The sequence below is a fragment of the Mastacembelus armatus genome, chromosome 11 (assembly GCF_900324485.2).
Source record: "Mastacembelus armatus chromosome 11, fMasArm1.2, whole genome shotgun sequence".
NCBI classification, from domain to species: domain Eukaryota; kingdom Metazoa; phylum Chordata; class Actinopteri; order Synbranchiformes; family Mastacembelidae; genus Mastacembelus; species Mastacembelus armatus.
In genome coordinates, this window is record NC_046643.1 from 20,813,058 (window position 1) to 20,838,786 (window position 25,729).

A 25,729-nucleotide genomic window follows, 5' to 3' on the forward strand; every position below is an offset into this window, starting at 1 on the left:
ACTGGAGCATGGTGCTGCTGATGCAAAGTGGCTCTCTATGGAAATGTTCTGACTGAGTCCAACAGGGACTGATTATTAATGGATCAATCACTTTATCACATTATTGATTAGGAATGTGTTTATTTGTTTGGTGGATGTTTTTCCTAAATATCAGTTTTGAATGAATGAATGATGGTGCATGTGCAACATTTAGTTTGAATTCAAGACATTAAAAATCTACTAAATATTCAACAAATGAATTAATTTGGGTGTTTTCTGGAGCTCAGTTTTAGTTCATGTTTATAACAGCAGCTGTGTTTTACATACTGTTTTTGTTGACTGTTTGTTTCAGACTCAGAGACCCGTGTCTCTGCACTGAGAGGTTTTTGTACGACGCCTCAATCAGTTTGTATCACTGTGGAGGACTTTCGGTGGAGGAACCAGACTGGAGTTTGGAAGTAAGTTTCTGCACAAATACTAAATATAATATTGCAAAGTGTCATTTTAAATTCTGTTTTTAATGTTTCTGTCTGATCAAACTTTCATTTTTATTTGTAATTTGTTTAGTATTTATGGTTTTATTCCACCTCCTTCATGAAGGTGAACTCAGAGCAGTTTGATTCAAGTTGCTCAAATTTAAACCACTTCAAGTCTAAAAACACTGAAACTTTAATTCTACTTTAAAATATCTGAAAATGATTTTCATTTTTTCACCATAGTGACTATTATTACAGTGACTTCATTTCACTTAGTTTATGTCAAAGCAAACAGTGAAGATAAAGATTTTGTGTCACATGTTATTTTAAATGTGTCTTGAAATCATGTGAACAGTTTCACTAAATATTTGAATGTAAATATTTTGGATGTTTTTGATGATCCAGTTTTGTATCGTTTGTAGTTTGACATATTTCAGGTCAAACTGTGAGCTGACTGTCTCTGTGCTGATGTGCATGAGAGGTTTGTTAAAGGGAAGTGAAACAATGTGTGAGTCAGTGACTGGTGGAGCAGAAAAACCATCTGACACAAAGTCCTTAAAGGAGAAAATCCACTCTGACACAGGAAAGGTGTCCAGGTGTGTGCCGTTTGATTGACAGCTCTGTGGTACCTGTGCTCTAAGCCGATTGGTGTCTCCTAGGTGATGTCCGTCCCACCCGCAGCAGGGGAAGGCCACGCTCATGTGCCTGGCCAACAAGGGCTTCCCCTCAGACTGGAGTCTGGCCTGGAAGGTGGACGGCAGCAGCAGCAGCAGCAGCCTGGAGGAGAGCAGGAGTCCCGGGGTGCTGGGGAAGGACGGCCGCTACAGCTGGAGCAGCACCCTGAGGCTCCCTGCAGACCAGTGGGGGAGGGTGGGCTCTGTGACCTGTGAGGCCACCCAGGGCTCCCAGAGTCCGGTCACAGAGATACTGAGGAGAGACAAGTGCTCCCAGTCCTGACCTGACTCACTGGGACACTGATACTGGTTTTACTCTAAAACTGTCTCTCTCTGAAAATCTCTTTCTATGTTTTTCTTACTTCCAGATATGTTTGTTAGTTTTGTTTAACATTGATCGTGTCAAAGTTTCCAGACTAATAAAGATCTGATCATCAAATCAATTCTGTTTCACTTTGTCATTTATTTATTATTATTCTGATTTTTTAGAATCAGAATCAGAATCAGAATGACCTTTATTGCCAAGTGAGTGTGCACACACACACACAAGGAATTTGTTTAGATACAGGGGGGGTACTCCAGTGCAAACAGACATAAATACAAATGCTACAAAGGGTCAAACAGTAAACATAAATGCTACAGAAATGCTACAAAAAACTAAAAGAAAAATGCACAGATAACCTGAAAAAACAGGATGAAAGGGGAACTAATTGGTGTGCAAAGAGCAAAAAGGTGCCAGTGTCATAGTGCAGGTGGTGGAAGGGAATGGTGGAGAGCTATGAGTTTAAAAGTTGGATGGCCTGAGGGAAGAAGCTTCCTTTGTGCCAGGCTGTCTTGATGTTTGGAGCTCTGAAGCGCTGGCCAGAGGGTAAGAGCTGGAAGAGGTGGTGGCTCGGGTGGGTGGCGTCCAGAGTGATTTTCTGAGCTCTTTTTCTCACTCTGGAGGTGAACAGGACTTGGAGGGTTGGTAGGGTAACACCAATGATCTTCTCAGCAGTCCGAACTGTCTTCTGAAGTCTTCGGATATCTGATTTAGAGGCGGAACTAAACCAGACAGTGATGGAGGAGCACAGGATAGACTCAATGACCACCGAGTAGAACTGGGTCAGCAGCGTCTGTGGAAGGTTGAACTTCTTCAGCTGGCGCAGGAAGTACAACCTCTGCTGGGCCTTCTTCATGATGGAGTCGATGTGGAAGTTCCACTTCAGGTCCTGAGAGATGGTGGTGCCCAGGAACCTGAATGACTCCACTAGTGCCACAGTGCTGTTCATAATGGTGAGAGGGGGGTGGGTGGGGGCATTTCTCCTGAAGTCCACAACCATCTCCACTGTTTTGAGCGTGTTTAGCTCCAAGTTGTTGTGACTGCACCAGAAAGCCAGCTTCTCCACCTCCTGTCTGTATGCAGACTCTTCACCGTCCTGGATGAGACCAATGACAGTGGCGTCATCTGCAAACTTCAGGAGTTTCACAGAGGAGTCACAGGAGGTGCAGTCGTTTGTGTAGAGGGAGAAGAGCAGTGGGGAGAGAACACACCCCTGGGGGGCGCCGGTGCTGGTGATGCGGGAGCCAGAAGTAAATTTCCCCATCCTCATTAGCTGTTGCCTATCCGTCAGGAAGCTTGTAATCCACTGACAGGTAGAGTCAGGAACGGAGAGCTGGGAGAGTTTATTCTGGAGGAGTGATGGAATGATGCTGTTGAATGCCGAGCTGAAGTCCACAAACAGAATCCTTACATAAGTCCCTGGTTTGTCCAGATGTTGCAGGATGTAGTGCAGCCCCATATTGACTGCATCATCCACGGACCGATTGGATCGGTAGGCAAACTGCAGGGGGTCCAGGAAGGGTCCAGTGAGGTTCTTCAGGTGGGCCAACATCAGTCTTTCAAAGGACTTCATGACCACAGATGTCAGAGCCACTGGTCTGTAGTCATTGAGTCCCGTGATTTTTGGCTTCTTGGGGATGGGAATGATGGTGGAGCGTTTGAAGCATGCAGGGACTTCACACAGCTCCAGTGATCTGTTGAAGATCAGAGAGAAGATGGGCCTTCTTCATGATGGAGTCATGAAGAAGTGCAGCCCCATATTGACTGCATCATCCACGGACCGATTGGATCGGTAGGCAAACTGCAGGGGGTCCAGGAAGGGTCCAGTGAGGTTCTTCAGGTGGGCCAACATCAGTCTTTCAAAGGATTTCATGACCACAGATGTCAGAGCCACTGGTCTGTAGTCACTGAGTCCCGTGATTTTTGGCTTCTTGGGGATGGGAATGATGGTGGAGCGTTTGAAGCATGCAGGGACTTCACACAGCTCCAGTGATCTGTTGAAGATCAGAGAGAAGATGGGCCTTCTTCATGATGGAGTCATGAAGAAGTGCAGCCCCATATTGACTGCATCATCCACGGACCGATTGGATCGGTAGGCAAACTGCAGGGGGTCCAGGAAGGGTCCAGTGAGGTTCTTCAGGTGGGCCAACATCAGTCTTTCAAAGGACTTCATGACCACAGATGTCAGAGCCACTGGTCTGTAGTCATTGAGTCCCGTGATTTTTGGCTTCTTGGGGATGGGAATGATGGTGGAGCGTTTGAAGCATGCAGGGACTTCACACAGCTCCAGTGATCTGTTGAAGATCAGAGAGAAGATGGGAGCCAGCTGGTCAGCACAGGTTCTGAGACATGTTGGTGAAACCCCATCTGGTCCTGGTGCTTTCCTTCTCTTCTGATTCCTGAAGAGCCGACACATATCTTCCACACTGGTCTAAAGTATCAGAGCGGAGGAGAGGGGGTTGATGGTTGGAGGTGTTAATGGTTGCTCTGGAGGACAATCAGAGCGGGTGGGGGGTGATTCAAATCTGCAATAGAACTCATTCAGATCGTTCACCAGCGTTTGATTGCCTATTGAGGAGGGGGATGGAGTCTTATAGTTGGTTATTGTCCTCAGGCCTCTCCACACTGAAGCAGAGTCGTTAGCTGTAAACTGGTTTTCCAGCTTTTTGGAGTAGCTCCTCTTAGCTGCTCTGATCTCCTTATTCAGTGTGTTCCTGGCCTGATTATACAAGACCCGATCACCACTTCTGTAGGCATCTCCTTTGGCTTTACGAAGCTGTCTGAGTTTTCCAGAGAACCACGCTTTGTCGTTGTCGTATGTTAAGAAGGTCCGGGTGGGAATGCACATGTCCTCACAGAAACTGATGTAAGATGTAACAGAGTCCGTGAGTTCGTCCAGGTTTGTGGCAGCAGCTTCAAAAACACTCCAGTCAGTGCATTCAAAGCAGGCCTGTAGCTCCTGCTCTGTTTCCCTGGTCCATCTCTTGACAGTTCTCACTACAGGCTTAGCAGATTTGAGCTTTTGCCTGCATGTTGGTATGAGGTGGACCAGACAGTGGTCAGAGAGTCCTAAAGCTGCTCTGGGGACGGCGTGATATGCATCCTTTATTGTGGTGTAGCAGTGATCCAGAATATTGACCTGTCTGGTGGGGCACTTGATGTGCTGCTTGAATTTGGGCAGTTCGTGGCTCAAGTGTGCTTTATTAAAGTCTCCGAGGATGACAAAAACAGAGTCCGGGTGCTGCTGCTCTGTGTTTGCGATCTCCTCAGCCAGCTGATGCAGCGCGTCGCACAGGCGCGCTTGCGGGGGAATGTAAACACTGACCAGAACGCACGAGGAAAACTCCCGCGGCGAGTAGAAGGGTTTACAGTTAATGAAAAGCGCTTCCAGGTCAGGACAGCAGATCTTCTTCAACACTGTTACATCTGTACACCACCTCTTTTAACATTAAAACACACAGTTATACAATTATACCGACAGTGTTCACAGATAAAAATTGTGATTTGTAATCCAAAGAAAATTTTACAACTGCTGTATGTGGTATGTGTGGATAGAATCATTACTTTGTCAAGTTACTTAAAGATATAAAAATCAGAATACAGAATGGATGATTGTGGATTGATTCAACATCACAGTAGTGTGTGATGAAGATTTTATGCTGTATTCAAAGTTATGGGATGTATTATAGTATGTCCAGTGACAGATGGACTGATGTAGTTTCAGGTTTGTAAAGTGTTTTATCTATTAGTGGAGTCCAAATGACTTCAAGTATTTGCACTTTAACCGTTCATTGTTTGTCCTTAAGTGTCTGTTTCTTCCCTTTGACTGTGTGTGAGTGAAGATAATATGGGCCAAACCGCAGCCGAGCTCCAACCGGGCTGCACCGGTTCTTGTGATTTGGGTCATGTGGGCCCGTTGTGTCTGGAGCATCATCCGGTTCCTGATGGTGAATATTTCCAATCAGGCTGAGAGACCTTCAGCTGCACTCGCTCATTTTTTGACCTTTGGCTCTAATGTGGAAGTTGGAAATAAAAGTGTGGGCTTTATCTGTGTGTTTGGTTCTAGTGCTGGTTCTCAGGGACCTCATTTCCAATTAGGGAGGCTGCTGTTTGTTTTAAACCCTTTTTAAAGAGGCCAGTGCGTTAATTTTGGTGTGGTGTATAATTTTCCTGTTTCCTTTTAATATCAAATTCCTTTGTTTTGCTAAACACCATGTGGGGCCAGTCACTGAGATAAATAGGTGGAATAGTGAATCAGCCTGTATGTGCATATGTGATCATCTACTGTGAACAGGTATGAACTACTTCACTCTCAGCAGGTAAAGCTTTGGGGTAGCTGCCTTGGGACTGGGGCCCTGTAGTCCCTTCATTCTAGTCTACACTCACTTGCAGACTCTGTAGACCCGATACAGCTTGAGGCTTAATTTGGGTGGTTTCTGGAGCTCAGTTTTAGTTCATGTTTATATCAGCAGCCGTGTTTTACAAACTGTTTTTATGATGTATCATTTGAACTATTTGCACTTTAACCTTTTATTTATTCATCACGTTCATTCATTGCTCTCATCAATATTTTACTTTTGTAGCCCGGATGAGAGTAATAGTTATGTTTAATTAACTTTTGTGCAATTAAAAGTTTATATCCTTCTTAATTTTCTGAAGAAACAAATATTTAGTGTCTGAGGAAACTTAGAAATTGGAAATATAAACTCAAATATCATCAGCATACAGAGACACACAAAGAGTGAAAAACTACTTTCAGATAAAAATATCTTCACATGTGAACAGGGGCTGTCTGAAAGAACAAAAGATCTGACAAAAGACAATATTTGCTTTCCAAAATAAACCATTCATTCTAATCCAGATATCCAAACTCAGGATGTATCAACATCACAAGAACAATTACGTCACTTTATAATCATCTTAAGATCTCTATTTTTATTTCTGTAGAATCTTTACCTTCACACAGTTCAGTTACAGTGTTACAGTGTCCTCCTGTGTGTTCACCATCCTGACTGTATCCAACAACAACAAACACTCCAGGATCAGACACACCAGCTCCAAGATAATAGTCCTCCCATACCTGAGCTCTCCCACCTCAGCACAGGGCCTCAGCTCCTGACACCAACCTGCCCTCAGTCCACACTTTACTTTACTTCTGTCTGGCTGCAAATGTGGGACTTTTAACATGCCTAAAGAAATACCACACTGGATTCTTGGTGTAGATGTGCATAAATCTGTGGAGCATGTGATCTCACTGACGTATGTATGGACAAACACAGCTGTGTATGTGTCCATGTATACATATAGCAATAATTTTGGGGACTTTGTCAGGTTGTTGAGGTGGTGGGAGGTGACTGTTTGAAGTTCAGGAGAAAAAGTGTTGGGGACAGAGTGATCATCGTGTTTGTGTAGGTTTGTATTTCTACTTTATTTCTACCACTTTTTCTACCTTATTTCTACCACTTTTATTTGAGGGCTAAGACTTGATTTTAGGGTTAGGGTCTATGGTTTCCCTTAAGCCTATGAGAGTCCTAATAAGGATAGAAATATAAGTTGGTGTGTGTGTGTGTCCTCAGTGAACTGTATCAGTCTCTGCAGTAGTTTCCAGCTGCAGCAGTCAGTTCAGTTTCTGTTCAGTCTGACTGAGGGAGGTTTTGTACGACCGTTTTTCACTGTGTGAACACCCACTGACTGTTGATGCTATCTATGTGCACTCTGACAGTAATAAACTGCTGCATCTTCAGCCTGGACTCCACTGATGGTCAGAGTGAAGTCAGAGTTTGATCCACTGCCTGTAAAACGATCTGGAGTCCCTGATACTCGACTGCTAGCATAGTAAAAATAGCTAGCATAGTCAAATAGCTTATACGAACACTTTCAATCTGGTTTCCGCCATCTTCACAGCACTGAAACTGCCCTGGTCAAAATCACCAACGACCTCCTAGTAGCCGCAGACTCTGGCCTTGTCTCCATCCTCATCCTCCTTGACCTAACTGTAGCTTTTGACACCATCTCGCACAATATTCTCCTCCATCGCCTTGCTTCCATCGGCATAGCTGGCTCGGTCCTCTCATGGTTCACCTCCTACCTCTCTGACCGCACCCAGTCCGTCCATCTCCAGAACTTCCACTCCCAGCCCTCTACTGTCAGTTGTGGCGTGCCCCAGGGCTCTGTCCTGGGGCCCCTCCTCTTCATTATTTCTCTCCTTCCTCTCGGACATATCTTTAGGCAACATAACATCAATTTCCACTGTTACGCAGACGACACCCAGCTCTACCTCTCTGTTGCTCCATCTTCTACCCCCCCCCCTCCCTCCCTCCTTACCTGCTTACATAATATCAAATCCTGGTTCACCCATAACTTTTTGAAACTCAACCCCAACAAAACTGAAATTCTCCTCGTGGGCACCAAATCCACCCTTTCTAAAACCAGCACCTTCTCCATTTTAATTGACAACAATACTGTCCTCCCCTCCCCCCAAGTTAAAAGCCTGGGTGTCATCCTAGACGGTACTCTCTCCTTCACTCAGCATATCAATACCACTACCCGGTCGGCCTACTCCCATCTCCGTAACATAAACCGCATCCGTTCTTCACTCACCATCGATAGCACGGCCATACTCGTTAATGCCTTTGTCACCTCTCGTTTGGATTACTGTAACTCACTCCTCACTGGTCTACCTCTCAAATCACTTCATAAACTTCAACTTGTCCAGAACTCTGCTGCCCGCATCATCACCAGAACTCCATTCTCACATCATATTACCCCTGTCCTTAAACAACTTCACTGGCTCCCTGTGTCCTTCCGTATAAACTATAAAATCCTCCTTCTCACCTACAAAGCCCTCCACTCTATTGCCCCACCATACATCACTGATCTACTTCACATCTATTCTCCGCTTCGTACTCTCCGTTCCTCCAGTTCCACTCTCCTCTGCACCCCTACAGTGCGCCTGGCCACCATGGGCGCTAGATCCTTCAGCCACACTGCGCCCCGCCTTTGGAACATTCTCCCTCATCACATCCGGTCGTCTCCGGACTTATCAACTTTTAAATCATCACTCAAAACGTATCTGTTCCGTATAGCGTTTTCCACCTAACTGTCTTAACTTCTCAAAGCAGCCCGTGATGTTCTACCACCCTCCGCCTATTTCATATTGTCTCATATTGTTTCATATTTGTTGTTCTGTCATCTGGGTTTCTGTGTTTCAATTTGCTCTTGCTGTACATCGCCCACTTCCTGGATGCTACGCACTTTTGCCTTTACATTCTGGCCCTCTGTTAATGCATTGTTGATTTTATTGTTGTTTTAATGCACTCTATGTATTTCATGCTGTATGCTTCCTTTTTCTCTCTGTAAGGTGACCTTGAGTGTTTGAAAGGCGCCATGAAATAAAATGTATTATTATTATTATTATTAAATGAGCAGCTTAGGAGTTTCTCCATCTCTCTGTTGGTACCAGGCTAAACGGTTTGAACTATGCACATTCTGACCTGTCTTACATCTGATGGTGACCGAGCCTCCCAGAGCAGAGCTCACTGCTTCAGGCTGAGTCACTGTGACCTGGCCTCTGGACTCTGAGGACACAGAGACAAAAACATAAAGCAGCCTCATGGTTTTGTCGGCTTCATTTCACAGCGACGGATGTTCATAGAGGAGAGGAGTTGGATTCTCTGGACTTTACCTGTGAAGCAGCAGCAGAGGAGAGTCCAGATGAGGACGGAGATCAGAGTCATGTTTTTGATGAGGAGGATTTCTGTGGCTTCTGTTGTCATGAAGGACAGCTGTCAGTCATCCAGTTCAACTCTCAGGACTATAAACTGTCCCAGAGCACTGGAGCATGGTGCTGCTGATGCAAAGTGGCTCTCTATGGAAATGTGAAGTGTGAGGCCCCTGAGGGCTCCCAGAGTCCTGTCACAGTGGAACTGAGAAAATGCCAGTGTTCATAGTCCTAACCTGACTCACTGGGACTCTAATGCTGGTTTTACTCTGTGTTACGGTCCAGCTCCCATATGTATAGTTAAGGAGAGAACACACCTACACGACAACCAAGGAAGAAAGCAAGAACAGCTGAGATTTTCACAAACAAAATGGGTTCATTCCAACTTAGTCACAAACCGAGAAACAACAGTGAGCGAAGTGAGAGACCATGGGGGTGGGACCAAAATAAGTGAAAGTAACAAAACAAAACACAGGTCTACCTGCCACTTGGCTAAACCACTAATAAACAAAAGAGATCCTAAAACAAAAGATTGACTACCTTGTCTACCAAAATGGTGGTGCATATAAAACTCAGTGAAGGCACTCACCCTCTAACCTAGTGTGTCTAACAAACAACATCCTACTCGTATGCAAAGTGTATAAGGTACCCTGTCTTACCACGGTCTCCACCTCACAACACAGTGAGAGCAGGGTTGTATCAACTACAGACAAAGAAAAGGAAAGAAAGAGACAATGAGGCCAAACAAATTTGCAGCATGCAGCACTTTGCCCATGCCCTTCAGACACAGCACCATCTGGATATCCACTTCCTGCCTGTCTTATAGGGGTGTTTTACTATGATTGGCTTAACCAGGTCAAGATCACCAATCACCAAAGGCAAAGGCAAAGGCAAATTTATTGCACCTTTCATACACTAGGCAATTCAAAGTGCTTTACAAGGCATACAATTACATTAAAAGCATTAAAAGCATTGAAAAGAGCATTTAAAAATAAAGACATTTAACATAAAATAAATTTAAGTCAAGTAAAGTAAATTAAAATAAAACATAAAAGCACATTAAGAAAACAAAGATAACAATTATTCGAAGGCAGCAGTAAACAACAGAGTTTTCAGTCCAGATTTGAATGAGCTGACAGTTTGAGCAGACCTCAGGTGTTCAGGAAGTTTGTTCCACAAGTGAGGAGCATAGTGACTAAATGCTGCTTCACTTTGTTTGGTTCTGGTTCTGGGAACACACAATAGACCTGTCCCAGATGACCTGAGGGGTCTGGAAACCTCATAGGGAACCAATATATCTTGGATATATTTTGGTCCACAACCATTTAGTGCTTTATAAACTAGCAATAAAATTTTAAAATCTATCCTTTGACTAACGGGAAGCCAGTGTAGTGATCTGAGAACTGGTGTGATATGGTCCAGTTTCTTGGTGTTTGTAAGGACTCTGGCAGCAGCATTCTGGATTAGCTGCAGCTGCCTGATTGACTTTTTGCTAAGACCTGTGAACAAGCCATTACAATAATCTAACCTACTGAAGATAAATGCATGAACAAGTTTTTCTGCATCTTGTGTAGACAGAAAACCTTTTATTCTAGCAATGTTTTTCAGGTGGTAATAGGAAGATTTAGTGATGGATTTTATGTGGTTGTTAAAATTCAGGTCTGAGTCAATGATTACACCAAGGTTTCTGGCTTGATTTGTAGCTTTCAATGACATGGAGTCAAGGTGAGCAATGACCTTTGACCTTTCATTTTTGGGGCCAAAAACAATCACTTCTGTCTTGTCTGTATTAAGCTGGAGAAAATTCTGGCACATCCATTCTTTGACTTGATTAATACACTCACATAATGAAATTAGAGGACTATAATCATGAGATGATACTGATATATAAAGTTGGGTGTCATCTGCATAGGTATGGTAGTCAATGTTGTAGTATTCCATAATCTGAGCAAGGGGCAGCATGTAGATATTGAATAAGAGAGGACCAAGAATAGACCCCTGAGGAACCCCACATTTCATTTTTGTTCGCTCAGACTCATAGTTACCAAGTGAGACAAAATAGTCTATCTTGTAAGTAAGATTTTAGCCAATTTAACACTGAGCCAGTAACTCCCACCCAAGCTTCTAGTCTATGAAGCAGCACATCATGATCAACTGTGTCAAATGCAGCACTGAGATCCAGTAGTACTAAAACAGAGGTTTTGGACTCATCATTATTTAAATGTAAATCATTAAAAATTTTAATAAGTGCAGTCTCTGTGCTGTGGTGTGCGCGAAATCCAGACTGAAGTGCATTAAAAAGATTGTTTTGCACCATAAATCTGTGAATTTGTTGAGAAACTACTTTTTCAATTATTTTTCCCAGAAATGGAAGATTTGATATTGGCCTGTAGTTACTTACTGCTGAAGCATCTAGATTAGGCTTTTTAAGAAGAGGTTTTATAACAGCAGTTTTTAAGGCCTGGGGAAACTGCCCTGACTGAAGAGAACTATTGACAATCTGCAATACATCTGGAGCTAAGCTGTTAAAAACATTTTTAAAAAAATTTGTTGGTAAAATATCAAGGCAGCATGATGTAGATTTTAATTGTAGAAGCGTTTCTGCCAGAGCTCTGTGATCAAGGAGATCAAAATGTTCTAGATTCACTGGAGAACAAGGAGGCACAGGTGATATTGTCATGTTCCTAGGACTGCAGCTAGATATAGTTTCTCTTATCTTTAATATTTTGTCTGTGAAAAAGGCTGCAAAATCATTGCATGACTTTTTGGACAGTAGTTCAGAAGGAAGAGAGGGTGCTGGGTTTGTGAGTCTGTCTACAACAGAAAACAATGCGCGGGCATTATTGCTGTTTCTATTGATAACCTCTGAGAAAAATGATTGCCTTGCATTTTTTAGTTTTTGGTTATAGTTGTGAAGACTCTCTTTGTACAAGTCGAAATGAACCTGGAGTTTGGTTTTTCGCCACCTGCGTTCTGCTTGTCTGCATATTCTTTTCTGAATTTTAACCACTGTGGCTTTTCTCCAAGGTGACTTTGACTTTTTTCTTGCTGACAATACCTTGGTCCTAATTGGGGCAATGGAATCAATAACAGTCATAACTTTGGAACTGAAACTGCTTACAAGATCATCAACAGGGGTTGATGGCATGGTTGGTGATGGTGCAAAAGCCTGAATGAATAATGCACAGCGCTTCTCGTTAATATTCTGCTTTTTGACTACCTCTGTTTCACCTGTGTTCAAAACAGCAGGGGTGGTTGTTTTAAAAAAAACACAGTAATGATCAGAAAGAGCAACATCGGTCACCACCACCTCAGAAATATTAAGACCTTTAGAAATTATTAGATCCAGTGTGTGTCCCTTGATGTGTGTTGGATCTGTTACATGCTGAGAAAGCCCAAAGTTGTCCAGGATGTTCAAGAGTTCATTTGCACTTGCATCATTGAGCTTATCAACATGAATGTTAAAGTCACCCACTAAAACAATACAATCAAAATCAATGCATACAATAGATAGTAATTTAGCAAACTCGTCAAAAAAATGTGCATTGTACTTTGGGGGTCTATAAATAGTTACAAATATTGCTCGACAGGAGGATTTGGTATGAATAGCAACATATTCAAAGGAGTCAAACTTTCCATATGATATGTTTTTGCATTTGAGGCTATCACTAAATAAAATAGCAACTCCACCTTCTTTCTTATGTATTCTTGTTTCACTCATAAAACTGAAATTTGGAGGGGTTGATTCAATAAGAACTGCAGCATTATTATCTTGTCCTAACCATGTTTCGGTTAAAAACATAAAATCAAGCTTGTGCTTAATAATAAAATCATTGATTAAAAATGATTTGCCTACCAAAGACCTGACATTTAAAAGAGCTAAATTTAGTGTGTTAAAAACATTGTTTTCCCCATGTTCTGGGACATACTTTGGTTGGCAAGGGATACATAAATTTGCAGAATGCGTTGGGTAAATCTTATTTCTCTGTTGATTTACCAAACTTTTTCTGTTACCTATCAAAACTGGGATTGAAACAGCTATTTGCATACTGGGCCCCGGCTTTTCCTGGAGAGAGCCATGACTAACAGTATTGCAGCCTGGACCCAGCACATATCAGTTAGAGCTTACTGTGCTGTTATCAGGCTGTGGAGACAAAGAATGATTTTGGTGACGGCGTGGAGGAGGGGGTGGTGGATGCTGCAGTTGTCATTGCAGCAGAGCTTGCTGAGGAATTGGTGGGGCATGCCGCTTTGAGGGACTTCTGGGGGTGAAAATGACACTGGGGGAGGAGGTCAGTTTGGGCCCAGTAGTGATGTGCTTCATTAGGTTGGCGAGGTTCTTGGTGATGGGGAATGGGATGCCCCGGGAAGATGGTGAACTAGGTAGGGTTTGCGGGGTTGTGGGAAGTGAATCCTCACAGGCAGTGTCTACTAGTGGAGGGGGTGTGGCCTCCTCATCTTTGCTCTGACTTCTCTCTATGTTAGAGCATTCGGGGGGGAGTGTTGGCTTTGGATGTTTTGATGTTTCTTCATTTTGTTTAGATTCCTGTATCTTGTCCTTGGCAGATTCCCGTCGTATCTTGTCCTTGGCAGAGGGAAGGTTGTGGCGCAGGAAGAAAAATAGGTTGGAGGTGAAAGCTTTAACTCCTGATTTATTTAGAGACAATCCGTCTCCCTTAAAAAGATGCCTGCGATCCCAGAAATGGTTAAAATTATCAATAAAATGTATTGAGTGGACATCACATGCAGTTGAAAGCCATGTGTTCAGTGCTAGTAACCTGCTGAATTTCTCAGTTCCTCCTCTGACTGGTGGTAGAGGTCCACTGATAAAAACCTCTGCATTTAGCGACCTTACTGTGTTTAGCAGATTATTAAAGTCCTTTTTGAGGATTTCGGACTGCTGCTTCACAATATCATTTGCCCCTGTGTGTAGTACGAGGTTTTTCACAGTTGGGTTTTCTGCAACAATGCTCAGGATTTTGTCAGTAGTGTCAGAGACCATATCTTTTGGGAAATACAGCACTTTTGTGTTGTTACTGCACATCCGTCTCACATCGTTTATGGCCAAGTCGCCCACAATCAGAGTCTGAGGCCCTGTTAGCTTTCCTCTTAGTTTTCTGTCTTCTGTTGAGTTTTCAGACCTTACCCCTCTCTGTGGATGTGGAGGATTGTCCAAGTGATCAGATGAAGATCCAGGGTCCTGCAGTAGTGGAGCGAATCTATTTTGTAGCTGTACAGTTAGTTTCTTAGGAGTTTTGTTGCTCCTTTTCCCTTTAGCTGTTATCCATGGCTGTGCTTTCCTCTGCACAGGAGTTGAGGAGGATGGTAATGCTGGCCAGCCTGTCGCATCACAGATTTCTGGGCGCTGAGTTCTGCCTGTTGCTTGTCCTGATTTAGTCTTTGGCTTTGCTCCGAGAGCGTTCCAGGGAGGACTGATACCAGTAGTTTTATTTACCCGGACACAACCCTCCTGTTGCTTGGTCTTGTTAGTGCTAGTTATCTGTATACTAGCATGCTTTTGTCTGCTACTATGGTAGAGTGGTAGAGTAGTGTCCTCTTTCCCAGATAGTCCATTTATCTCCACGTACATCTCTAACCTTTGCACTTTAGTTTCCAGCATAGTGATTTTCTGTAGAAGTTTGCTGTGATCGTCCTCAGGGAAGAGAGGCATGGTCATCGGAGGTTGATCAAAAATAAAATTAAAAATAAAATCCTCACTAAAATTCCAAATGCGGTAAAAACGGGGTAAAATAATGTTAAAAAGTGTATTATAAAATCATTGGGTAAGAATGCATGAAGTAAAAAGGAATAAAAGCAAAGTAAAACTGGCAGAAAGCAGGAGCAAGCAGAAGTGCGTCTACACTCTACAGAAGCAGGAAGCAGCCAGTATCCACCTGGATCCTCTTCAGCCAACCCATGGACACAAGCCATGCTCCTAGGGGCAGAACAAAAGAGGGCACACACCACAAGCAACCTATGACATGTAACACTCTGATACTGGTTTTACTCTGATTCTAGTTTTACTCTGCTCTCTGCAACTCTGTCTCTTAGTTTAGAATAAAAGATTTCAATAGTGATATTTTTCTGCTCATGGTGACGCTGACACTGTTCACATTTGAAGATAATAAAGTTTGTCTTTCAATCAACAAAGTTTCTGTGGATGTTATTAGTTCAAATGTCTTTTATTTATAATCTACAAGTATTAACATCCTGCTAGATGATGATGATCAGTCTGTATTTTTAGAGGTGATTCTATTAAAACTATCTCTAACTAAAGTTTAGAGGTAAAGGCAGGTGTTTTTCACAATATATTTATCAACTACACCTTTAAGAGGATGAAGAGTGGAAAGGCAGTTGGTCCTGATGACATACCTGTGGAGGTATGGAAGTGTTTAGGAGAGGTGGCAGTAGAGTTTTTGACTGGGCTACTTAACAAGATCTTGGAGAGTGAGAGGATGCCTGAGGAATGGAGGAGAAGGTGCCCATCTTTAAGAACAAGGGAGACTTGCAGAGTTGTGGAAGCTACAGAGGAATAAAGCTGATGAGTCACACAATGAAGTTATGGGAAAGTGTAGTGGAGGCTAGGCTGATATCTGAAGTGAGCATTTGTGAGCAGCAGTATGGTTTCATGCCAAGAAAGAGAACCACAGATGTGGATGTTTTGGATAAAAAGCCAGGAAGGAGGGGGTGAGGAGGGACAGTGAATATATTGGTAAAAGGATACTAAAGTTAGAGCTGCCAGGAAGGAGGCCTAGAGGAAGACCAAAGAGAAGGTTCTTGGATGTAGTGAAGGAGGACATGAGGATAGTTGGTGTGGGTGAGGAGGCTACAGAGGATATGTCTGTATAGATTCTCAGTCGTCCACAGGACGTTATCTTGAGGTTGAGTCATGGCAACTGCACTTTCTGTTCTTTAAAGCTGAAATGTTTCGCCACCCATTCAAGTGGCTTCATCAGTCTGAGAGAGGCTGGACTGGAAACCCCAAATTTATTTCCCAGGTTAGTTTCACTCCACCCTTGGCCCAACGGCTCACTAAGTGGGCTAAAGCAAATCAGGTGAGAGTCGTTAGACCCACGCCCCTGAGTTGGTTTCACTTCACACCTAGTCTGAATAGGCTCGTTAAGTGACCAAAGGAGTGAGCTCAGGTGAAGGTCGTTAGGATCTAATGGTGGACTCATTCTGATTCCCCAACTGTCTGCAGAGTCTGTCCTTCCTGAGAAACATTGGATTTGTTTCTTAATTTGCTGGGAACAGAGGATAGGGTTGGATGGATGCATATGATTCGCTGTGGCGATCCCTGAAGGGAGCAGCTGAAAGGAAAAGAAGATGATTTAGCAACTACACCTTTAAAAGAGTTGACCTGGAAAGGAATGAAAACAAATACCAAAAGTAAGAAACTAATTAAAGGAAGAGTTTTGTAGATGTTTAACAAGTCAGATAAGGAAAACCAATTCCAAGCTTCCAACTAATATGTTTTTAATGTAACATGAAAGTAAGTACTTGAAATTCAACTACGTTTAGTTTGATGAGATCTGGAATATTAACTGAGAGAAGGCAGAAAAATACCTTTAATTAATGTTCTTACTAATAATTCAAAGAAGAAAAATTAGGCTATTATGATGTATAATAGGAGGTCATCAGCATAAAAGCTGATTTAATGATGGTGTTAATTCAAAGATGCATTGGGATTTTAAATGTCAGCACCTGGATCAAATAAAAGTGTAAAGAGTTGTGAAGAAACAATTCAGAGATGTGTCATGATTCTTTGTGAGCACATACAGTGGGTACGGAAAGTATTCAGACCCCTTTAAATTTTTCACTCTTTGTGTCATTGCAGCCATTTGCCAAAATCAAAAAAGTTCATTTTGTTTCTCATTAATGTACACTCAGCACCCCATCTTGACAGAAAAAAAACAAATGTAGAAATTTTTGCAAATTTATTAAAAAAGAAAAACTGAAATATCACATGGTCATAAGTATTCAGACCCTGTGATCAGTATTGAGTAGAAGCACCTTTTGAGCTAGTACAGCCATGAGTCTTCTTGGGAATGATGCAACAAGTTTTTCACACCTGGATTTGGGGATCCTCTGCCATTCTTCCTTGCAGATCCTCTCCAGTTCTGTCAAGTTGGATGGTGAACGTTGGTGGACAGCCATTTTCAGGTCTCTCCAGAGATGCTCAGTTGGGTTTAGGTCAGGGCTCTGGCTGGGCCAGTCAAGAACGGTCACAGAGTTGTTCCGAAGCCACTCCTTTGTTATTTTAGCTGTGTGCTTAGGGTCATTGTCCTGTTGAAAGATGAACCTTCGGCCCAGTCTGAAGTCTTGAGCAGAGGTTTTCTTCCAGGATATCTCTGTACTTGGCCGCATTCATCTTTCCTTCAATTGCAACCAGTCATCCTGTCCCTGCAGCTGAAAAACACCCCCACAACATGATGCTCCCACCACCATGTTTCACTGTAGGGATTGTATTGGGCAGGTGATGAGCAGTGCCTGGTTTTCTCCACACATACCGCTTACAATTAACAGCAAAAAGTTCAATCTTGGTCTCATCAGACCAGAGAATCTTATTTCTCATAGTCTGGGAGTCCTTCATGTGTTTTTTGGCAAACTCTGTGCGGGCTTTCATGTGTCTTGCACTGAGGAGAGGTCTCCGTCGGGCCACTCTACCATAATGCCCCGACTGGTGGAGGGCTGCAGTGATAGTTGACTTTGTGGAACTTTCTCCCATCTCCCTACTACATCTCTGGAGCTCAGCCACAGTGATCTTTGGGTTCTTCTTTACCTCTCTCACCAAGGCTCTTCTCCCACGATTGCTCAGTTTGGCTGGACGGCCAGGTCTAGGAAGAGTTCTGGTCATCCCAAACTTTTTCCATTTGAGGATTATGGAGGCCACTGTGCTCTTAGGAACCTTGAGTGCTGAAGAAATTCTTTTGTAACCTTGGCCAGATCTGTGCCTTGCCACAATTCTGTCTCTGAGCTCCTTGGGCAGTTCCTTCGACCTCATAATTCTCATTTGCTCTGACATGCACTGTGAGCTGTAAGATCTTATATAGACAGGTGTGTGCCTTTCCTAATCAAGTCCAATCAGTTTAATTAAACACAGCTGGACTCCAATGAAGGAGCAGAACCATCTCAAGGAGGATCAGAAGAAATGGACAGCATGTGAGTTAAATATGAGTGTCAATGCAAAGGGTCTGAATATTTATGACCATGTGATATTTCAGTTTTTCTTTTTTAATAAATTTGCAAACATTTCTACATTTCTGTTTTTTTCTGTCAAGATGGGGTGCTGAGTGTACATTAATGAGAAATAAAATGAACTTTTTTGATTTTGACAAATGGCTGCAATGACACAAAGAGTGGAAAATTTAAAGGGGTCTGAATACTTTCCGTACCCACTGTACACCAGATACAGTAGTTGTTCTACAGACAGTTTAACTGATGTGGGTCAGTGAACTGTATCAGTCTGCAGTAGTTTCCAGCTGCAGCAGTCAGTTCAGTTTCTGTTCAATCTGACTGAGGGAGGTTTTTGTACGACCATTTTTCACTGTGTGAACACCCACTGACTGTTGATAACATGAAAACTCTGACAGTAATAAACTGCTGCATCTTCAGCCTGGACTCCACTGATGGTCAGAGTGAAGTCAGAGTTTGATCCACTGCCTGTAAAACGATCTGGAGTCCCTGATTCTCGAGTGCTAGCATAGTAAATGAGCAGTTTAGGACTTTCTCCATCTCTCTGTTGGTACCAGGCTAAATAGTGGGTGCTGCCTGACACATGAACATTCCGACTGACCCTACATCTGATGGTGACGGAGCCTCCCAGAGCAGAGCTCACTGTTCCAGGCTGAGTCACTGTGACCTGGCCTCTGGACTCTGAGGACACAGAGATAAAAACATAAAGCAGCCTCATGGTTTTGTCGGCTTCATTTCACAGCGACGGATGTTCATAGAGGAGAGGAGTTGGATTCTCTGGACCTTACCTGTGAAGCAGCAGCAGAGGAGAGTCCAGATGAGGACGGAGATCAGAGTCATGTTTTTGATGAGGAGGATTTCTGTGGCTTCTGTTGTCATGAAGGACAGCTGTCAGTCATCCAGTGTTCAACTCTCAGGACTATAAACTGTCCCAGAGCACTGGAGCATGGTGCTGCTGATGCAAAGTGGCTCTCTATGGAAATGTTCTGACTGAGTCCAACAGGGACTTGGATCACTCTGATCAAGCTGATTATTAATGGATCAATTACTTTACCACATTATTGATTAGGAATGTGTTGATTTGTTTTGTGGATGTTTTTCCTAAATATCTGTTTTGAATGAATGAATGATGGTGCATGTGCAACATTTAGTTTGAATTCAAGACATTAAAAATCTAATAAATATTCAACAAATGACTTAAGGTGTGGAGATAATCTTCATGATGTCAATTTTTTTAAAGGCATAAAAGTTGTAAAATATAATGAAATGTTTTGTACTAATTCCCCATCACCATACTGTCCTCTTAATACAGATTTTTCATTGTGTTTAATTTATTTTATATGCTTGTATTTAAAAGTTTCTGTCCATTATAGGTTTTTGTGAAAAAACCTTCAGAATGTTTGCGGAAACTTAGAAATTGGAAATATAAACTCAAATATCATCAGCATATAGAGACACACAAAGAGTGAACAACTACTTTCAGATAAAAATATCTTCACATGTGAGCAGGGGCTGTCTGAAAGAACAAAAGATCTGACAAAAGACAATATTTGCTTTCCAAAATAAACTTTCAACACTTCATGATGTGCATAAATCTGTGGAGCCTGTGATCTCACTGACATATGTATGGACAAACACAGCTGTGTATGTGTCCATGTATACATATAGCAATAATTTTGGGGACTTTGTCAGGTTGATGAGGTGGAAGGTGACTGTTTCAAGTTCAGGAGAAAAACTGTTGGAGACAAAGTGAACATCATGTGTTTGTGTAGGTTTGTATTTCTACCACTTTTTCAGACACCTATTTGAGGGTTGATGGTTTTCATTATGCCTATAAGAGTCCTAATAAGGATAGAAATATGAGTTGTGTGTGTGTCCTCGGTGAACTGTATCAGTCTCTGCAGTAGTTTCCAGCTGCAGCAGTCAGTTCAGTTTCTGTTCAGTCTGACTGAGGGAGGTTTTTGTATGACCGTTTTTCACTGTGTGAACACGTACTGACTGTTGATAACATGAAAACTCTGACAGTAATAAACTGCTGCATCTTCAGCCTGGACTCCACTGATGGTCAGAGTGAAGTCAGAGTTTGATCCACTGCCTGTAAAACGATCTGAAATCCCTGATACTCGAGTGCTAGCTTCATAAATGAGGAGTTTAGGAGTTTCTCCATCTCTCTGTTGGTACCAGTGTAAATAGTTTGAATTATACACATTCTGACTGGTCTTACATCTGATGGTGACGTCTCCTCCCAGAGCAGAGTTCACTGCTCCAGGCTGAGTCACTGTGACCTGGCCTCTGGATTCTGAGGACACAGAGACAAAAACATAAAGCAGCCTCATGGTTTTGTCGGCTTCATTTCACAGCGACGGATGTTCATAGAGGAGAGGAGTTGGATTCTCTGGACTTTACCTGTGAAGCAGCAGCAGAGGAGAGTCCAGATGAGGACGGAGATCAGAGTCATGTTTTTGATGAGGAGGATTTCTGTGGCTTCTGTTGTCATGAAGGACAGCTGTCAGTCATCCAGTGTTCAACTCTCAGGACTATAAACTGTCCCAGAGCACTGGAGCATGGTGCTGCTGATGCAAAGTGGCTCTCTATGGAAATGTGAAGTGTGAGGCCCCTGAGGGCTCCCAGAGTCCTGTCACAGTGAAACTTGATGAGACCAGTGTTCATATTCCTGGACTCCGCTACTGGTTTTACTGATTTTTTTCTGACACTGTCTCACTTTGAAACTCTTTCTCATTTTACCTTGTTCCTGATATGTTCACTGGTTTTGTTTAATGTTGAGTGTTTCAATATTTCCAGACTAATAAAGATCTGATCATCAAATCAGTTGTATTTCCTTGTATTTTATTCATTTATTTATTCATTAGATTATTTTAACATTCACAGACAAATTGATGTAAATACACTGAGCCTGTGTCAGTGATATATAGTAAAAAACTTAATTTAAAATTAGTTTTAGGTTGTAAAGGTGTGGAGGTCATGACCTTGTCAAGTTTTTAAAGCTATAGCTTAAACTATTTGCACTTTCACCTTTTATTTTCAAAACATTCATTCATTGCTCTCATCAATATTTTACTTTTTTTAGCCCATATGAGAATGTGGTCTACCTGCCAACTGGACCCTCTACCCATCACCTTATTTAAAGCCTGCACCCACTCCCTCTCTCCTCTCATAACCAATATTATTCACTCTTCTCTCTGGTTCTGTTCCATCATCTCTAAAGACTGCTAAAATCACACCTAGCCTCAAAAACCCAGGTCTGATCCAACAAACCTGAATAATTTCCGACCCATCTTCAATTTACCATTTATCTCCAAAGTCCTAGAAAAAAACAGTTGCTGCTCAGGTTCATAATCATCATATTAACAATAATTTGTATGAACAATTCCAGTCTGGTTTTCACCCCCTCCATATCACTGAAACAGCTGGGGTAAAAATTACAAATTACTTCCTGTTAGCTGCCAATTCTGGACTCATCACTATTCTCATCCTCATTAATTTAACTGCCGCATTTCATATAATTTCACACTTCATTCTCCTTCACCGTTTAGCATCAGTTGGTATCATCAACAGTGCACTCACCTGGTTTCATTCATACATCTCTGGCCACACTGTTTCTCCAAATTAAAAATCACAGATCCCATTCCTCATCTGTTAGTACTGGTGTTCCCCAGGGCTCTGTCCTGGGCACCCCTCCTGTTCATTATATACTTACTCCCACTTGGTCTCATTTTCCGTGAATACATTATACAATTCCACTGCTATGCAGATGACACCCTGGTCTATCTTTCCTCTAAACCCGCCACTGCGCTTCCCCCTTCCTCCCTCTCTGACTCCCTCTTGGACATCAAAATGTGGTTTTCTCACAAATTAAACAGTGATACAAATGAGTTTTTGCTCATCGCTACCAAATCTACACTCTCTAAAGTCGACATTTTCTCTCTCTTGATTGATCACTCCACTATTCTCTTCTCCCCTCAGGTAAAGAGTCTGAGTGTCACCCTTTGACAGTACCCTCTCCTTTTCCACTCAAATTAACCATGTCAGCTCAGTGACAACTGGGAAAGTCCATGTGCTGAGGATGATCATGTGATGGGACTGAAAGCTGCACACAGAACTTTTTGTCTCACTGAGTTTGTTTGATTTCTGACTTAATAGTCAGAGAGAGTGTGTCATCCCATTTGCTTTGGCAGGTTCAATCTCTGCAGTTCTATATATGTTGATGTAGGGATATGAGCTGTATGTGCAGAGGCTGTTTGGGTCTTTAATCATCAAGGTTTCTGCTGCGGATGACTTTAGATTGGAATGGGAACAGGACTTGAAACAGCTGGGATCCAGTATGAGGCTGAGGGCAAATGTCATGAGCAGGCATTTTCTCACTGACTGTCCCAGTTTGGCTCATCTTGATTCTTTGGCCAATCCCTTAAAACCATGGGATTATACTGGGCTATGAAAGGATGGTGAGACGCTGTCATGGAGAAAGGAGTTTAAATTCCATCAACATCATTTTGGATCATTGGACCTGTTTTTGTTAAATATTGATTTGAACTGTATGTGTCCGTGTGTCCTCAGTGAACTGTATCAGTCTCTGCAGTAGTTTCCAGCTGCAGCAGTCAGTTCAGTTTCTGTTCAGTCTGACTGAGGGAGGTTTTTGTACGACCATTTTTCACTGTGTGAACACATCCTGACTGTTGATAACATGTGCACTCTGACAGTAATAAACTGCTGCATCTTCAGCCTGGACTCCATTGATGGTCAGAGTGAAGTCAGAGTTTGATCCACTGCCTGTAAAACGACCTGGAGTCCCTGATGCTCGACTGCTAGCATCATGAATGAGCAGTTTAGGAGTTTCTCCATCTCTCTGTTGGTACCAGGCTAACTGATGTTTACTGTTGTAAACATAAACATTCTGACTGGTCTTACAGCTGATGGTGACGGAGCCTCCCAGAGCAGAGCTCACTGCTCCAGGCTGAGTCACTGTAAACTGGCCTCTGGACTCTGAGGACACAGAGACAAAAACATAAAGCAGCCTCATGGTTTTGTCGGCTTCATTTCACAGCGACGGATGTTCATAGAGGAAAGGAGTTGGATTCTCTGGACTTTACCTGTGAAGCAGCAGCAGAGGAAAGTCCAGATGAGGACGGAGATCAGAGTCATGTTTTTGATGAGGAGGATTTCTGTGGCTTCTGTTGTCATAAAGGACAGCTGTCAGTCATCCAGTGTTCAACTCTCAGGACTATAAACTGTCCCAGAGCACTGGAGCATGGTGCTGCTGATGCAAAGTGGCTCTCTATGGAAATGTTCTGACTCAGTCCAACAGGGACTTGGATCACTCTGATCAGGCTGATTATTAAAGGATCAATCACTTTATCACATTATTGATTAGGAATGTGTTGATTTGTTTGGTGGATCGTTTTTACTAAATATCTGTTTTGAATGAATGAATGATGGTGCATGTGCAACATTTAGTTTGAATCCAAGACATTAAAAATCTACTAAATATTCAACAAATGAATTAATTTGGGTGTTTTCTGGAGCTCAGTTTAGTTCATGTTTATAACAGCAGCTGTGTTTTACAGACTGTTTTTGTTGACTGTTTGTTTCAGACTCAGAGAGCCGAGTCTCTGCACTGAGAGGTTTTTGTACGACGCCTCAATCAGTTTGTATCACTGTGGTACACGTTCGGTGGAGGAACCAGACTGGAAGTTGGAAGTAAGTTTCTGCACAAATACTAAATATAATATTGTAAAGTGACATTTTAAATTCTGTTTTCAATGTTTCTGTCTGATCATTGATGATTTGTTTAGTATTTATGGTTTTATTCCACCTCCTTCATGAAGGTGAACTCAGAGCAGTTTGATTCAAGTTGCTCAAATTTAAACCACTTCAAGTCTAAAAACACTGAAACTTTAATTCTACTTTAAAATATCTGAAAATGATTTTCATTTTTTTCACCATAGTGACTATTATTACAGTGACTTCATTTCACTTAGTTTATGTCAAAACAAACAGTGAAGATAAAGATTTTGTGTCGTATGTTATTTTAAATGTGTATTGAAACCATGTGAACAGTTTGTTAAACAATGACTGAAATCAACATGAAGTTCATTCAGGTCATTTTCTGTGTTTGTTTCTTTCACTAAATATTTGAATGTAAATATTTTGGATGTTTTTGATGATCCAGTTTTGTATCGTCTGTAGTTTGACATATTTCAGGTCAAACTGTGAGCTGACTGTCTCTGTGCTGATGTGCATGAGAGGTTTGTTAAAGGGAAGTGAAACAATGTGTGAGTCAGTGACTGGTGGAGCAGAAAAACCATCTGACACAAAGTCCTTAAAGGAGAAAATCCACTCTGACACAGGAAAGGTGTCCAGGTGTCTGCTCTTTGATTGACAGCTGTGTGGTACCTGTGCTCTAAGCCGACTGGTGTCTCCTAGGTGATGCCCGTCCCACCCTGACGGTGCTGGGCCCCTCCAGCCAGGAGCTGCAGCAGGGGAAGGCCACGCTCATGTGCCTGGCCAACAAGGGCTTCCCCTCAGACTGGAGTCTGACCTGGAAGGTGGACGGCAGCAGCAGCAGCAGCCTGGACGAGAGCAGGAGCCCCGGGGTGCTAGGGAAGGACGGCCACTACAGCTGGAGCAGCACCCTGAGGCTCCCTGCAGACCAGTGGGGGAAGGTGGGCTCTGTGACCTGTGAGGCCACCCAGGGCTCCCAGAGTCCAGTCACAGAGACACTGACGAGAGACCAGTGTTCATAGTCCCGATATGACTCTGGGACTCTGCTACTGGTTTTACTCTGATTCTGGTTTTACTCTGTAACTGTTCTCAGTCTTTGTTCTGCAGCTCTGTCTCCCTCTGGTTCCCTCCCTCCTTCTCTAGTTTCATGTTTTATCTATAAAGTTTTTGTGCTTGTTACAATTTGAATCATCACAGTAAATAAACATTATTTCATCAAATGACTTGTTTTCTTGTAATAGTGACACAAAATAATGTTTCTGTCCCAATAGTTTTATTCAACTCAGAGAAATTCAAATGTTTAGACGTCATTGGTGGAAACTCTCAGGTTGAAATTCATTTACAAAGTCATCAAATCTGCCAAGACTGAATCACTGATTTGATCAGAATCATAGAATATGATCAGTTTATTAGATAAGATCAATTGAATTATTCCCACTTCCCATGAGTCACAGCGTGGCTGTGATTGTATAGACCTACATTAACATGGCCTACCCCAGTAAAACAGTTACTATTCATTGCAGCAATAGCTCCAAGATAAAAACTATTGTTGAGTGTTTTTGTTCTTGCTTCAAACGTCCTCTACCCTCTGGCTGAAGGCAGCAGCTCAAACAGATGTTTACCT

At 42.5% G+C, this 25,729-nt stretch overlaps 3 gene segments (V, D, J or C); 1 reads left to right on the forward strand and 2 right to left on the reverse strand.

Moving 5' to 3' along the window:
• The first annotated feature begins 390 nt into the window (after window positions 1–390).
• On the forward strand, window positions 391–25,325 carry LOC113126935 (Ig kappa-b4 chain C region-like). The segment is given in 2 exon segments: window positions 391–437; window positions 24,808–25,325. A coding segment is annotated over 1 exon segment (249 nt).
• LOC113126323 (Ig kappa chain V region 3381-like) lies at window positions 18,716–21,961 on the reverse strand. The segment is given in 3 exon segments: window positions 18,716–19,047; window positions 20,773–20,817; window positions 21,952–21,961. Coding segments are annotated over 3 exon segments (387 nt in total).
• On the reverse strand, window positions 22,937–23,526 carry LOC113126906 (Ig kappa chain V region K16-167-like). The segment is given in 2 exon segments: window positions 22,937–23,367; window positions 23,475–23,526. Coding segments are annotated over 2 exon segments (384 nt in total).
• Window positions 25,326–25,729: the final 404 nt, after the last annotated feature.